At 40.5% G+C, this 15,216-nt stretch overlaps 1 protein-coding gene across 4 annotated transcripts in view; it reads left to right on the top strand.

Moving 5' to 3' along the window:
- Positions 1 to 13,134, top strand: part of ATL2 (atlastin GTPase 2) — a 47,020-nt gene extending 33,886 nt beyond the window's left edge. Inside the window, exons 5-15 of one of the 4 annotated variants that reach the window (XM_072140707.1) lie at positions 1,345 to 1,449; positions 2,289 to 2,339; positions 2,938 to 2,994; positions 3,752 to 3,844; positions 5,433 to 5,571; positions 5,667 to 5,794; positions 6,854 to 6,910; positions 6,990 to 7,061; positions 7,216 to 7,647; positions 9,969 to 9,983; positions 11,081 to 11,587. In XM_072140707.1, the coding sequence (XP_071996808.1) occupies positions 1,345 to 1,449; positions 2,289 to 2,339; positions 2,938 to 2,994; positions 3,752 to 3,844; positions 5,433 to 5,571; positions 5,667 to 5,794; positions 6,854 to 6,910; positions 6,990 to 7,061; positions 7,216 to 7,647; positions 9,969 to 9,983; positions 11,081 to 11,188 (1,257 nt within the window). In that variant the 3' untranslated portion in view covers positions 11,189 to 11,587. The other 3 variants (XM_072140709.1, XM_072140710.1, XM_072140708.1) reach the window with 3 other exon arrangements.
- Positions 13,135 to 15,216: the final 2,082 nt, after the last annotated feature.

Genomic DNA, 15,216 nt, shown 5'->3' with positions numbered 1-15,216 from the left:
ATTTCTCTGGTGCACCGAATAATGTGGTAGGAGAAGCCCTGAACCAGCCACAGAAGAGAGACGGCTTTATTATAATTTTAGAATTGTTTTATAAGCAAAACCACTCAACTCGGGGATTAACCAAGATATGATCCTCCATCGGTGTATCTATAGCATTCTCAAGGTGTGTTTGCTTCATAATGCATCAAATCAAATGGTAGGTTACCTTTAACTACAAATGGAGATGGTGCATGTTCTGCTGTAAGCTCATACTTTGGGAAAGGGCGATGGAATGATGCTTTACATATGTATTACATGTTTTAGTAAGTTTTCACATTTGTAGTCGATTATTGCCTAATTTTATGAAGGGAAAAACAAATTAATCTGATGGGATAGATTTATTAAAGTCTCTCATTTCTTTGAAAAAAAAAAAAAAAAAGCAAAGTAAAAATTATGAGGTGTACAGCTTTTCCAAAGATATTGTCATTTAAAGAAGCACATAGAAGGAAATCAAAAATTGACCTGGTCATCCAGGCACCAATGACCTCAATCACAAAGGGTTTAAGTGATTTTCAGGAGTCCAACACCCAGATCCGGGACAATTGTTGTGTTGGACAGAGCTCTCTACTTCTGGTTATGGCACCCAATGATGAACTGTCCTGAGGTTATTTATAAAAATGAATTTAAAAAATCCCTTTTAAATGTAAGAAAGGAAAATGTTTTTTTTTTAAAAAATCTCCTTTTTCCTATTAATCCAATATGTTTTGTTGATGGGGCCCCCACTGATCAGATATTTCTGGTCATCCTGAAGATAAGCCACACATATCTGATCACTGAGGGAGATCTCGGGTCCTTGCACCCATGAGCTGTCTGGCACCATGCTGATAGACAGCATATTCCACAAGTTATTGTATTCGTTTATACGGGATAACACTGGCATATATGTAAGGAAATCTTAACTTATTCATAGTTCAATGTCGAATGCAAACGTTGGGCTAGAATGCATTACCTTAGTTTGGTTCATGCATTCTATTGCACATCCACATAGAAGGCAGTAGCTCAACTAAGTTGCTTTACTTTGATTACCATTGGCTAAAGTGTGATCTATCTTTACAAACAAGTAAAAGGAACTCCATTTGGCTGCTGTGGAGCCACATTAAGCACATAGCTGGAATATATGAGCTGAATCCCTGCTGCAGAAGGTTCATGTTGTGCTGCCACCTAGTGGATGGTGAAAGCTAGTGCAGAATTCATCTGATGGTGTTACTGTGACCACAATCTTTAGTGACTCTTAATTGAATCCTGTAACCGTTAGATAATGTCTTGATTTGCCTTTTGTGATGTGCATTTTCTTCTCATTAACAGGTCGCAGTTATTCTCATGGACACTCAGGGAGCCTTCGACAGTCAGTCAACAATTAAAGATTGTGCCACGGTATTTGCCTTAAGCACAATGACCAGCTCTGTCCAGGTACGAAGGGGTCTCTGAAAGGACTTTTTTTCCTGATGTTGAAGAGGATTTTTTTAAAGACTATACAAAATTTACACCTTGGGGTGGATTGAATAAAATTCTGTGAGTTTGGATACTTGGCTGCAGTTATGACTTTCATATCTTGATCTGCGGCAGCAAATCACAAGCCTCAGCAGTGTCCCAGTAGGTCCAGTGAATAGTCTCAGAGGCCATGTGCAAATATTGGCAATTCTAGAAATAGTACGATCCAAATTTCAATGTTTGTTGTCTAATTGTTCTGTTTTTATCTTCCTCTACAAATAAAGATATTTGGTGGTGTCTGTTGATAGGTGCAGTCCAGGGACTAATATGGTATAGAGTGATTCCTAACTAATGTGTCTGGGAGAGGACATTTGTTTGGTTGAATGTGCAGTAGATGGTTTGTTTTTGTATAACTTGGTGTAGCAAAAACTTACAACACGTATCCACCACTAATGTTCATGTGGAGACCGTTTACTTACGGAGCTGCTTAGTAGACATAAGTTATAACTCGTAAAGCAAAGCTCAACACTGCCTCATAATTGAGATATTGGGGCAGATTTATAAAACGTGTTTGACCGTGCAGAGTTAGACTAGATGGTCTTCGCCAGATTCATACAATTGTCTGTTTTCATAATTTTCTGGCCAAATTTATCACCCAACACCAATCTATCATGTCAAAGTATATTTTGGTGAGGCCACTCGCCTTTCACAGACCACACCCCATTTGTGGAGTTAGTGGCAGGGGAGCCAGAAAACTGCCAGAATTGTGTCATAAATGGATAGATTAATAATTCTCCCCCATCATGTTTGTATTTTAGGTTTATAATTTGTCACAGAACATTCAAGAAGATGATCTTCAGCATTTACAGGTAAATATATGGCAATGTTTGTACATAACCCTATCCACCCCGTGCTCTGTGCTATCATATTGTGGTGTCCTTACCTTCTTATTGCTTTGGTCCTTAGTTTCTTTTAGATAGTATTTGGTATTTCTTGCACTAAATGGTTTAATCCCACTTACTGGTTAACCTAGCAAATCCCAATAGAGATGTATAGAAACCTGCAAATCTGATCACCAACTGCTTCACTGTACCTCTTATTGGTTTTGCAATGGAGTTACACCTATACTCTTATTAGGTAACATTTACCCATATACATTTGGAGCTGTAAAGTAAGAAATTCCTTTATTAATGATAATCTTAATTACCCCAATTTTCATCTAATTTTTCTCATGTACTTTAAACATTTTTTTTTCTCCCCTTTCCCAGCCACTTTACAGCCCTACATATATTCAACATAAATGGGGTGTTAAAAGGGATTGATATCCAAAACATTGATCTCACACTTTCCACATCCGTGCTCAATAAATATTAAATGAGAGGCGTGTGGCCTGAAACACAACCGATCCCCAAGGGAAACATTGTGCAGAACATTCTCTCAACTCTCTCTCTGCAAATTATCTTCCAGCTCTTTACTGAATATGGTCGTCTCGCAATGGAAGAAATCTACAAGAAGCCCTTTCAGGTGCGCTACTTATTTTATGTCCTTTAGCCGGTATTTGTATGTAAATCAGCATGTTGACTTTGATGTCCATGTTAAAATACATTTATGTCATGGTCCCATCTTTCTGTTCCCCTTGTAAGAATAAACAGAATGGGATGCGACCCAGGAGCAGTGCTATAGTTTCCCCAAATGTAATAAACGAAATCCTTGGTCTGTCTTGGCAAAACAGACTTTTAGATGTTCAAAGGAGTTAAAAGGGCTTTACCAGAGCTCCCCAGGGCTCTGTCATCTTTATTAGTCACTCCTCTTTTCAAGCTTTCTGCCCGTCCTAACCAGAGAGACGGTGATGTAACCTGGGCCTCTGCAAATCCAGTGCATGTGCCGCCATCTCTGCAGTGCGCAGCCACAATGAGGAGCGGGTGGTGGTGCACTGCAGAGACCACCACATATGTGCGGGAGAGCCGGGTGAGGATATGGGCTGTAATGTCTGCAAAGAGGAGTGAATAATTAATACACGATGGAGCCTGGAGGAACTCTGGTGATGCCCCCCAGGCTCATTCTCAGAATTTTAAGTCGGGGTTGTTTTTTTTTTTTCTTATTTAATTTTTACGGCCTCATTTTGCTTAAAGACCCGAGACAACCAGCAGAATGCAAGTGTCCTATGATACTGCTGGCTGGTAGATTTCCTTTAAGGAGGCAACCAGCGGCCCCCCCAGTGCTGCTTAAATATTTTTGTCCCTTGTGCTTTCCAACCTTATCTAATGTATTTCTATTACAGACCCTAATGTTTTTAATTCGAGACTGGAGCTATCCGTATGAACATCCATATGGCTTAGAGGGCGGAAAACTGTTTTTGGAAAAACGGTTACAGGTAAAAAGAGCTGGAGTTTCTTATTGCGTGTATAAGTATAGAAGTCATGGGAACATCCCATTTCAGTCTTCTGTGCTGTTTTTCATCGTAGTTGATTAGATTGGATGGACGGACCAATCTATAAATCTAAATGCTGTCCTGGAGCGAAGCAAAAAAAGCTTAAAAGGATGTTCTTATTTCAACAAATGAATGTCATTGTTTTTATAATAAAATGTAATACAATTTTTTCCAATATACTTTATATTTCAACTATTCACTTTTCTAGATCTCTGCTTGCTGTGATTCTGTAGAAAGCTTCTATGTTTACTTCCTGTGCATAGAAATCTGACCATGGTCACACAGGTGTGCAGCTCTTTATATCCAGGAGAATAATCAAAGCTGTGTTATAACTTGCCTTCCACCCTGACAGAATCCTCAGTGTAGTCCCAGGGGTTGGACTTTGGTTTGGATCCATTTAAAAAAAACACGTGACTTGTCTTTGTTGCACACTGCTCAGCTCTTGCCCCCCCCCCACCTTTGTGCTCATGTACAGCTCCTCCCTCCTCCTTCACAGAGCTCAAAGCCTGACATCAGTGGGGGAGGGAGGAGGTGTACAGGTGCACAAAGGTGGGGGCCAAGAGCTGAGCAATCTCCAGCACAGTCAAGTCATGTGTAGTTTTTTGAAATGCATCCAACCCAAAGCCAACCCCTGGGACTACACAGAGGGTTCTTTCAGGGTGCAAGGTAAATTATAGCACACAATTTCATATTGTAATGCAAATGCTTAGAGAACGCATAGAGGCATATTTGCAATGCAGGTGTTATTGGCTTTTGCAACCTGTCTTCAGTGAAAATTGGGTCCCTAGTGACAGGTTCCCTTTAATTTGCTGCAATGGGAACACCCCTTTAAGGCTGATGCCTGTTTGGGGCTCCAACTATAAATAGTCTTAATAAATCTCTAAATCAACATGCCATCCCAAAAAATTTGGTTTCCGATAACTGTGATATCTCCGCTTTCAAGAAAGGAATTAAGACTCCCTCCTCAATTTGTACATTACTTTAAGGGCAGTCAGACTGTGGAACTCTGCTGCAAGATGTTGTGTGGGATGCTACTGGGATGATGGGGAATCCTTGGCTTTGTTACAAAGGGAAGGTGCCCTATTGTGTGGCTTATAGGCCTTGCTGCAGCAAGATTAAGGTCTCTGTGCTGTCCATTCAGGCATTTCCCATCATTATAACCCCCAAGTTTGATAACCTGTTCTTGTACTCTAATCTTTTGCACCTGCTCCAGTTTAATACAGTATTGTCCTTTTTATCCACCGGTTCCCAAAATTGTACACAATATTCCAAGTGTGGTCTGACCAATGATTTGTATAAAAGCAAACCATATCCTTATCAACATCTTGGCTTCCCTTTTATAAATCCTCTAATTTTAATTTGTTTTCTTGTGTTGTATTTTTGGTATGTTTTACTTTTTTTGCTTTCTTCATAATGAAGGTTATGCTACTGTAGATTTCTAATCTATCCCTTTTCTAGCCTCCGTTATTATACATACAGAACACGTCTACACAGCATGTTGTGTACTAAATTTTCTCTTCTTGTCCTCCAGGTAAAACAGAACCAACACGAGGAGCTCCAGAATGTCAGGAAGCATATACACTCTTGTTTTGCAAATATTGGCTGTTTTCTTTTACCTCATCCTGGTCTTAAAGTGGCAACCAATCCTTCTTTTGATGGTAGATTAGTTGGTGAGTTTCTGTGGGAAATGGCGTCTTTGTCATGTAGTTTTTAGGATTATTGGTTCTATAATTTTATTTCCTGACTTCATCTTTCTCCACACTAGACATTGATGACGAGTTCAAGAAGGAACTTCATAACCTGGTCCCTTTGCTGCTCGCTTCTGAGAACTTGGTAGAGAAGGAAATTGGTGGTTCCAAGGTGACCTGTCGAGATCTCCTTGAATATTTTAAAGTAAGTTTCTCAAAAAGAGTTGTTGTTCTAATATCTTATCACAAGGTTCAAGCTGCTTATTTAGGCCATTCTATTCTTTGTACAGGATAAATGTGTGATCACTAGGACCATCAGCAGAACAAGGGAGCTCAAGTCCTCCTTAGCTGCTCTGTGATGCTGACTCCAGTTTCTCCTTTGGGTTTAAAAATAGTCTTTGGGCTCTTTCAATTGGTGGTGTTTCATACATCCGTTATTTAGTGATTTCCATGGACGCCTCGCAAAGCCATTGTTTTTATGGATCTATTATCCATGGGAAAAAAAAATGTGAAACCTGTCCTGTTTTTGTTTTCCGGATCATGGAAGGCAATAGATGTCTATGGGTCCGTAAAAAAAACTGATGCCAGGTCCAGGTGTGTTTTTTTTTTTTTTGTTTGTTTTTTTTTTTGTTTTTATGCGGATGCAGAGACCAAATGGAAACAAAACTGAGACACAACAGAGACAAAATGCAACGGAAGTTGAGCACACGCCAATGTGAAACTACACCAATTATTAGAGATGGAGTCTATATAGATAATCACCCTGTCCATCCAGCAGGCAAATGATACTCACTCTAGCTTCCTATGTGATGCAGTGCTGAGGCATCATGGGATTGATAAATGTCAGCACAGGGATGAAACAATCCAATAGCTAAGATGTTGTCTGATCAGGGCAGGAGACAGGACTCCAGGGAAATGTTCTTTGCTTCTATTATACGTTGCAATACAGGAGGGAATCTTTTCTGTGTCTGCATATGATTGCTGTATTTTTTTTCATAATTTGTATTATGTAGTTACATTTAGTGTATCGTTGCTGCACACAAATATGTTAGCGCTGACATTACGTGTGTGTGCGCACATCCTGATTTTTTTTTTTTTTTTTTAAACCCTCATTTATGTACTGTGGTAAGATGACTTGTTGTGAAGGCCCGTTTTGACATAATATGTGATACTGAACACAGAAGAGGCTAAGTACAATGCAAGTCTTTACCAATATGGTTCTTACTTCTCAGATTTTTTTGATGACCCTTTCATATGTTTCCAGGCTTACATCAAAATCTACCAAGGAGAGGAGCTCCCCCACCCCAAGTCTATGCTGCAGGTAGGAATCTCAAAACTGCTTTTCTCTCGTCAAAAAGTAAGATATTTTTTCAATTGACATTCTTTCCCTCCCTTCATAGGCGACAGCAGAAGCCAATAACCTTGCAGCTGTTGCTGGAGCTAAAGACACATACAGCAAATTCATGGAGCAGGTAAGACTATGTAGTAGACGACTCTGTAGAGCTTGTGTGTAAAGCTGCTGCGGCGCCTCTTTTCTACTATAAGCAGCTTCCTCTCTGTAAGAAAGCAGTTTGGCTAAGTGACTGGCTGCATAGTGTTTTAATGAAATGCTATCATCTTCATCAGGTCTGTGGAGGAGACAAGCCATACATCGCCCCAGCGGATCTGGAGAGAAAGCACTTGGATCTGAAGGAAACTTGTATCAAGCAGTTCCGCTCAGTGAAGAAGATGGGAGGAGAGGAGTTCTGTCGTCGCTACCAGGAACAGCTGGAGTCAGAGATAGAAGAATCCTATGCAAACTTCATGAAACACAATGATGGCAAAAACATCTTCTATGCTGCTCGCACCCCTGCCACCCTGTTTGCTGTCATGTTTGCAATGTACATTATCTCAGGACTGACTGGTTTCATTGGCCTGAACTCTATAGCAAACATATGTAACCTGATCATGGGATTAGCACTACTGTCCTTCTGCACCTGGGCTTATGTCAAGTACTCTGGAGAATTTCGGGATTTGGGAACCTTAATAGATCAAATTGCTGAAACAATTTGGGAACAGGTTGGTACCTCCAGTCATGTTACGTTGTGTAGTTACTCCCTTAGTTCCCTTTCCAGTACCTTAGGCGGGTCACAAGCTTCATGCAGTAGGAAATCCGCCTAAATGATTTTGGGAATAGACTTGTACACATGATGATAACGCTGCACTATGATGTTTGTGTACAGGTTTTTTTCCCAGCTATTTTGGATGTTTTCTGCCCTCTGCTGGTCACTGTGGCTTTTCTTGATGTCAGGCTATGGTTCAAAGTACCATTACATATCACAATCTTGAAAGAAACCCAAGATCAAGTGATAAGAAAGTAATGTGTCAGTGTAAGAACATTCTCATACGAGGTAGACTGCAGGACATGATACTTTTTCGCCTCCATGAGTAATTCTGTATGTTACATATTTTTCTCCACAATGCGATTTTTGCAATCCCCTTTGTGTACTTGCATGAATAAGTTTATAGATGCTTAGAGGGACAGGGCCACCGGATTTTTCATCATGAAACTTTTATGTGAAATCTCGCCCGTTTACTTATAAAAATCTTCCAAAGTCATAAGAAAATGAGCAGAGAAGAGTCCTATTATGCCTAAGATGAGTCAAGTTTAGAGGCTTCAAGAGGAGTGTGGTTCCGTGAGCGACAAAACAGGCGTAAGAGCCAGTTAAAGACGTAGTTGGAAATGTGAGACTGACATAATCTAGTTCCTTCTTATTTCTTTAACCGACCGTTCCGTAGCTCACAGAATCATAAACCTTATGTGATCTGTAAGATGAGTTTCTTATTTTGTAACATGAGAACAAATGTTTATAGGTATTAAAGAACCAATGATAGGGGCATCTGAAGTGACGCTACCCCTGCTGCCTCTAAATGACTCATTTTAGGCAAAATATGACTATTCTCTGCTCATTTTCACATGACTTTGAAGGAGGGTTTTATAGGTAAATGGATGAAATTTCACTTAGCCCCACCAGGAAGGATATAAAATGTTCCTTCTAGAATTCCCTCTATTAGTTTAATGGGGTAAAGGCTGGTGTTTTCCTTTTAAGGAAAAAAATTCCAGTTTTAGTTCAGTCATTTAGCAAAGATTTCAATGCAACTTCAATTTTTTTCTAGTGATGCTGTTTTTTTTTGTTTTTTTTTTTGTTTTTTTTTTTTTTAAATCCTATTTTTCACCTGTTTTTATGAATAAAGTTTAGGCAATTTTGTATTTCTCATGTACTATCTGGTTTCAGCCAGGCTCTGCCCTTCTTGGGTTGTCTGATTCTCTCGGCTACATCCGTGACTTTTTCAACCGTATAAACTATGAAACTATCCCATTTGCCCTTGGGTCGTAATCGCACCAGCAGGTTTGCCGTTTTCTTCTTTTACACAAACTCATCCAAATGGAACGAGAAAAAAAAATAAAGGAACAACTTCAGCTCTTATCTACAGCATCCGCTCCTCCAGGACTGCACGTGCAGTAGACGTAGCCAGGGGTGGCACGGGGCCATGGCGGTCACTTCACTATCCTGCTTCGTACCCCCACCATTTTTGTAAGGGGTGACACAGCCCCTTATTAAACCAGTCTTTCTGCCACAACTTCTCAGCTGAGGAATAAGGATTTGAGCCAAACCATCCTCCCCTCTCATATTAACCAATTTTCTGCAATGGGTAATGGTAAACGTGTATTAAACGCCAGTATGAAAGGAGAGACTGAGAAGACGAACTGAGTCTGACCTCCATATATGTGCATGTATCTCCAATGATGACCGTCACAGAAGACATTATAGGGACCCCACTGTTTTATTTTTATCCCTATATACTAGCTGTGTATATTCTACAGGGAGGGCAAAATGGTGAACAGATTTTGTAAAAAGATAAATCTCCCCTTTATGTATAATCGCATTAAACACTTTAGCTACCTACCTATTTATCAGAAGCTACTGAGGTAAAACTGTTCTAGTTGCCCATAGAACCAATCAGAGCTCAGCTTTCATTTTATAAACAGCTGTGGGAAAATGAAAGCTGAGCTCTAATAGGTTTCCATGGGCAACTAGAACAGTTTTGCTCTGAGACTTCTGCTAAATCTCCTTAAAGTGTGTCCATGTCAGACTGGTCCAGACCTCTCCGTATCATTAAGATGGTTTTGTGGGGGAACAATGCAAACCCTTAACTGTATATGCAGCTCCAGCATGTTTGGGGGACCAAAACTGGTGCCCCCACCTCTACACACACATTCAGCCCTCTGCTCCGTACACGCTGACCTCTAACATGTCTACTAACCCATTTCTCTTTCTTCTTTACTAAAACTCTTGTCTGTGACTTACATCTCTCTCTTATCTCCCTGCGCTGCACAGAGGAGTCCCAGGAAGGTGAGGCGCTGTCTTGTATACCTCCTTGTATGAGCCACAATTCATCAATGAAATCCATAGCGGGATCTGCCACACTGTCATAGCTGCTTCACCAAAATATTCCTGAAGCTACAATGGTGTATGACTAGTGGCAGAATACAATGTTCTAGTGTACGTAGTGGTGGATACATTTCAAGAGAGCCTTAAAGGGGCTGGATACATTTTATAAATTACCAGTATACATCTATTAATACTTCTGCTCTTCTTGATATGTAAAGTGAAGCCTCCTGTCTTTTACCCATCAGCCAGAGATTCCTATAAGCTCTAACCAGGACTTTATGATGGTATTCATAAATATGAGATCATGGTCCTGACAGGGCTATTGCTCATGGACAGATTGAAATCACAAGACCCTCCGTCTGTGACCATTTTATGGACAGGAATGTCTGGTTGATGAGGTTAAAGAAACAGGAGGCTTCACTTTACATATCAAGAAAGCGGAGCAGAATGTTTAATAGATGTATATTACATAATATCCAGCCCTCACTTATACTTATAAGTGGCCAATCCCTTACACTTCTTGTCTCAATTTCAAAACATCTAGAATTGGTCTAATGCACTTGAATGGTCCTGAAAGTGAGGATCTGCAGCACTAATTTAGCACCATTTCCCAGTGCATGGTGGTGTCTTCTACAGCCAGGTGGTCTCCTTGCCCAGGGCTGTGGCCCCTTCTTGGTGTCCTGGCATCTGTCCTTGTAGCACTACTATAAGGGGCTTAGTGAAGGACTTGCGTATAAAGTGCTGATGGATTACAGCCCGTCCTCCATGGTTCTTGTGTAGATGTCACTGGATCATACATCATCTCTGTAGAACCTTGAGCCCTGATCCTTAATATTTTTGTAAACGATCAAGGTCTCTTCCAGAACCATTAGCAGTGCTGTACACATATCCCAAATACATTTTATATTACAACTATAATACTTCCGGTCTTCTACATAACACATCCCAATGACACCACAGAGTACCCTGCGCATTTCATGACCGAATTGTGGCTCAAGCTTTATTCCCATCTTCTAATGACCTCCTGTTACCTAACTAACCACCTCATCATGTTCCAGGTCTTTTCCAAACTCTATGAAGTGTGTAAACGTCGGCTGCCGCGCCGGGCTTTACCGTCCACACAGAGACACAGAAGGTCATCGAACAATAACAAGAAGAAAAACTAAAGCGTCCTCTTTCCTTTCCTTCTCTCAAGTATTTGGTTTCTATGGCTGGAGCAGATCGCTGATACTGTTAGCGCTTGTGATCCCATTGTCTGGTCAAGTTTAGGAAACCATTGGCCCTCCAGCTACTGAAGTACATAGATTTCCAGCATGCACCCACCAGCTGGAGAGCCAGCGGCGACCTACCTCTACCATATGGGAATCCCTTCATATATACAAATACTACGGCTTTTCACTTCAAGATACCCAATCCACAGGAGAAGCGTCATATATAGGAGCACAATTCTTTTTCATGCCTTTTGGTTTCAATTTTATTTGTGTTGGTTGTATTTATTTTAGAACATCATTTTTTACCATTCATTTCATCTTTTCTTTTTTTTTTTCGTTTTGCATCTTTCTTTTTTGCATACCAGGTGTTGAAGCCAATGAGTGATAACCTCATGGAGGATAACATAAGACAAACTGTGACAAACTCCATCAAGGCAGGTATTACGGAGCAAGTGACTCAAGCATCCCGGCTAAAGACAGACTGACAATCCATCTCCCGGCTGCATCCTCCCCTAACCTATGCTTGTTTTTGTACAATGAGAACTGTGTAAAAATGAATACAAAAATAAACCAAAGTTTACAATTTACCACTGAAGATGTAGAAACTGGCACGTCATACTACAGCCGCCGATCTGCCCGAGTAGATGGGCGAACCCGTGTACGCTACTCTGCCTCTATGGCACGTGATGGTAATACACTAGCACAGAGGTGAGCAATCATTGAATCTAAATCCCAAAAAGTCTTTTGCCTTTGATTTGAGGGGCTCTGTTGGGGTTTTGGCTTGCATGATTGAGCATCACTGGCAGCGGGATTAGATTACAGGGGTATTCCTGATTTATCAAGTTATTAATCAGATGAGGTAGAACTGGTTAGTAATGTGTGGTTTGACCCTGGTCAGAGACGGACCCCAAGTCCCTTGGTTTGATGAGAGGCAAACGCCACATTGCTGCACAAAACCAAACAAGAACAAACACCCCCCCTTTCATGATCGGGGGTTACCCCAGTAAGACCCTCACCAATATGCCAGTTCTCTGGATAAGAGATCACATGTTATTTCTGGAATACCTCTCTTATCTCCTCCTTATCGGTCTGGAAGTAACATGTTCCATAGAATCAAAATGATATTTTAAGAGAAGTGAATGTAGTGTCCATTTACAGTTTTAATATTTATATTCCGTTATATTAAGAGATGTCGTCTATGATAGACAATTACGTTCTAAATAAATCTATTGGTTGATTCACTGCCCATCTTGTACATGTCCCCTTTAGTTCATTGTGTCCATAGAAATGACTCGTTGTACGGAAAGATTTTATTTAAGTAAAAACAATGCCTTTTTCTTATTGTTTTTTTTTTTTTTAATCCACAAACCTGCCATCACACAGGTGCATATAGGCGAGGAAGAAGAAGGGCATGGTGGATTTTCTTTTCTTTTGGCCTTTGTGTAAATATGCTGTTTAATTTTATTGGGGATAGCAGGGGGGGGGGCATCAGTCCATCCATTAGCATAAGCTACAGCTTTAGAAAGTTGAGATCATCTGTACAGCATTAGTTATTTTCTATACGAGATCAGATAGGGCATGTATATGATATATAAATAATATAAATACCAATTTTGTATCAAGTTTTTTGTAGTCCATGCCAAATCCTGGTTCTGTGGTAGGCTAAGTGGAGTCCCTGCACAGGGACCATTCGTGGCTCTTGTAAGTGTGTGAATGCATCAACCAATCTGAAGTTTTGATATATATTTGTGATAATTTCCTGCCTTGAACACTGCTGTCTCCACCCAGTGGGCCGAGAAGAATATCAAGCATTTTGTTGTGAATTTTTGTCCTGTTCAAAATTGAAAGCTGTTTCCTGTAATTTATTTTCAGTATAATTAAAATCTGTTGTATATATGGCACATACTGCTGTCTGGTGGTTTCTTTGTAATGAGGGATGTGCTAGGGCAAGCAAGACCGCCTCCCCCTCCCCCCCCTCAATTAGATTTTTAGCACTAGAAAACTGTACACCAAGCATATATCTCAGGAAATCACAGCAGCCTTCAGTAGAAGTGATTGTTTTATGTGGTCAGATATGTACAGTTTCCTAATGTTAAGTAGCTTAAGGAACTGTGATGTCACATGATATAAGACCACGCCCCTCAACTCACTCCAAAGGCGCATGGATACCAGGCAAGATTATAACTCTGATTTTACGGGGATCTGAGGGCAACTTTTTAGCTAAAAGAAGGGTGTCAGTGGCAGGTTCCTATAGAGCCCTAGTAACTACCTGTATTTGTTAAAAATGTGATGACAGGTTCCCTTTAAGATATGTCGCTTAAAAGAGCTACTTTATGAAGCAGAGATACTTTGAGGGGGTGAGGCTGCGGGGCATCTGCTGGCTACTATGGTGCATGCACTGAGGGCTTTCGCACATTTATAAAAGCCTATATTCTACTACTATAACGGTTACATGGGAAGACATGGTACAATATATTATATATATTAGAGAGACTTGCCTATTAAAAGCCTCTGAGGCACCAAGATAGAGTCTGGAGGAGCTGGAGACAGCCCAAGGCGCAATGCATGATAAAAAAAGCACCAGGAACGGAAGGGTTACTGGCAGAACTAGAAGTTGCAGTGTGTTTGTATTTTGTTACATATCTGCGATTGATGCTTCTTTCTTATCCGTATTATGTGACATATGAACTTTTTGTCATGAAAATTGAAAATGGTTTGGTGGTTACTAAAAATGGTCTGAAAAAAAAAAATTATATAAAATGATATAAGACATTGCAGAGCAATACTGTCAGATGCAACTATACGAGTGAGGGTCCTGCTCATAAGAGCTTACATTTTATGAGGATGAAGGGGGTGACACTGGAGGCAACTGTGCAATGGTCCAGACATTCTTTTAACCCCTTAACGCTCTGCGCCGTAGCTCTACGGCGCAGAGGTATAGGGAATGTATGCAGAGGGCTCATGGGCTCAGCCTTCTTCATACAAGGGTGGGGGGGTTGTTGCATATTGCAGCAAACCCCCACCGCTAATAACCGCAGCCGGTGTTTGCACAGATCGCGGCTATTAACCCTTTCATTGCCACTGGCAAAGTTGCTGGCGGCATTTAAAAGACGGTGCACAGTCACAGTCGTAAAAACTGAGCCCACAAGAACGTGACTTTTTTCAGCTTCGCAGTACACGGCATGTTAAAATAAATAACATTACGGGAATGTAAAATTTGTTACGCACAAAATAAGCCCTCACACAGGTCTGTACACATAAAAATGAAAAAAAAGTTATGGATTTTTGAAGGTGGAGAGCAAGAAATGAGCGAAAAACCCTGTGTCCTTAACGGGTTAAAGGGATCAAATAAATAATGCCGACTACAATCACAAAATCCAGGGTGTGTCGGTAACAAGTGCTGAGGGATTACATACATGGGATTACACAGGATGGTTGGATAGTGAAATGAGAGTTGAAGTTACAAGCCGTTTGTGGGATAGTCTTGCCTGAAGAAATGTTTGAAGATTTGGTAATTGGGTATTAGATTAGATTTTGGTAATTGGGTATGGAGAAGACCATTCTAGAGGTTTGGTGCACTTTAGGAAAAGTCCTGGAGATGTGAGCGTGAGGTTTGATTTAATGAAGATCTGCAGGTCAAAGAGCAATGGTTGAATGATAGAGGTGCAGAGCTTTGTGGATGAGGGCGGTTAATTTGAATTGAATTTGGAAGGCCTGCAGAGACCGCTGTGTGCAGTGTAACTGATCAGCTGTATTAGCTTCTATTACTCAGAAAAGACATGTTTTACACCAAATATAGGAAAACTCTAGTATTACTACTTCTGTATATATTCTACTTCATGTATATTCCAGTTTATTAGAGAACCCTGTGGTATTCTTCATCTCATCCTAAATAATTGCAGATTGAGATAAAGTCTGTTTAGGGGCAGAAATTGGCTACCAAATGCCCAGGGCTGCATAGGAATTATAAGAACCTGACACAG

Source organism: Engystomops pustulosus, chromosome 3, assembly GCF_040894005.1.
Source record: "Engystomops pustulosus chromosome 3, aEngPut4.maternal, whole genome shotgun sequence".
Lineage (NCBI taxonomy): Eukaryota > Metazoa > Chordata > Amphibia > Anura > Leptodactylidae > Engystomops > Engystomops pustulosus.
The sequence above is the reverse complement of the archived record's forward strand: the minus strand, read 5'-3'. Positions and strand labels throughout refer to the sequence as shown.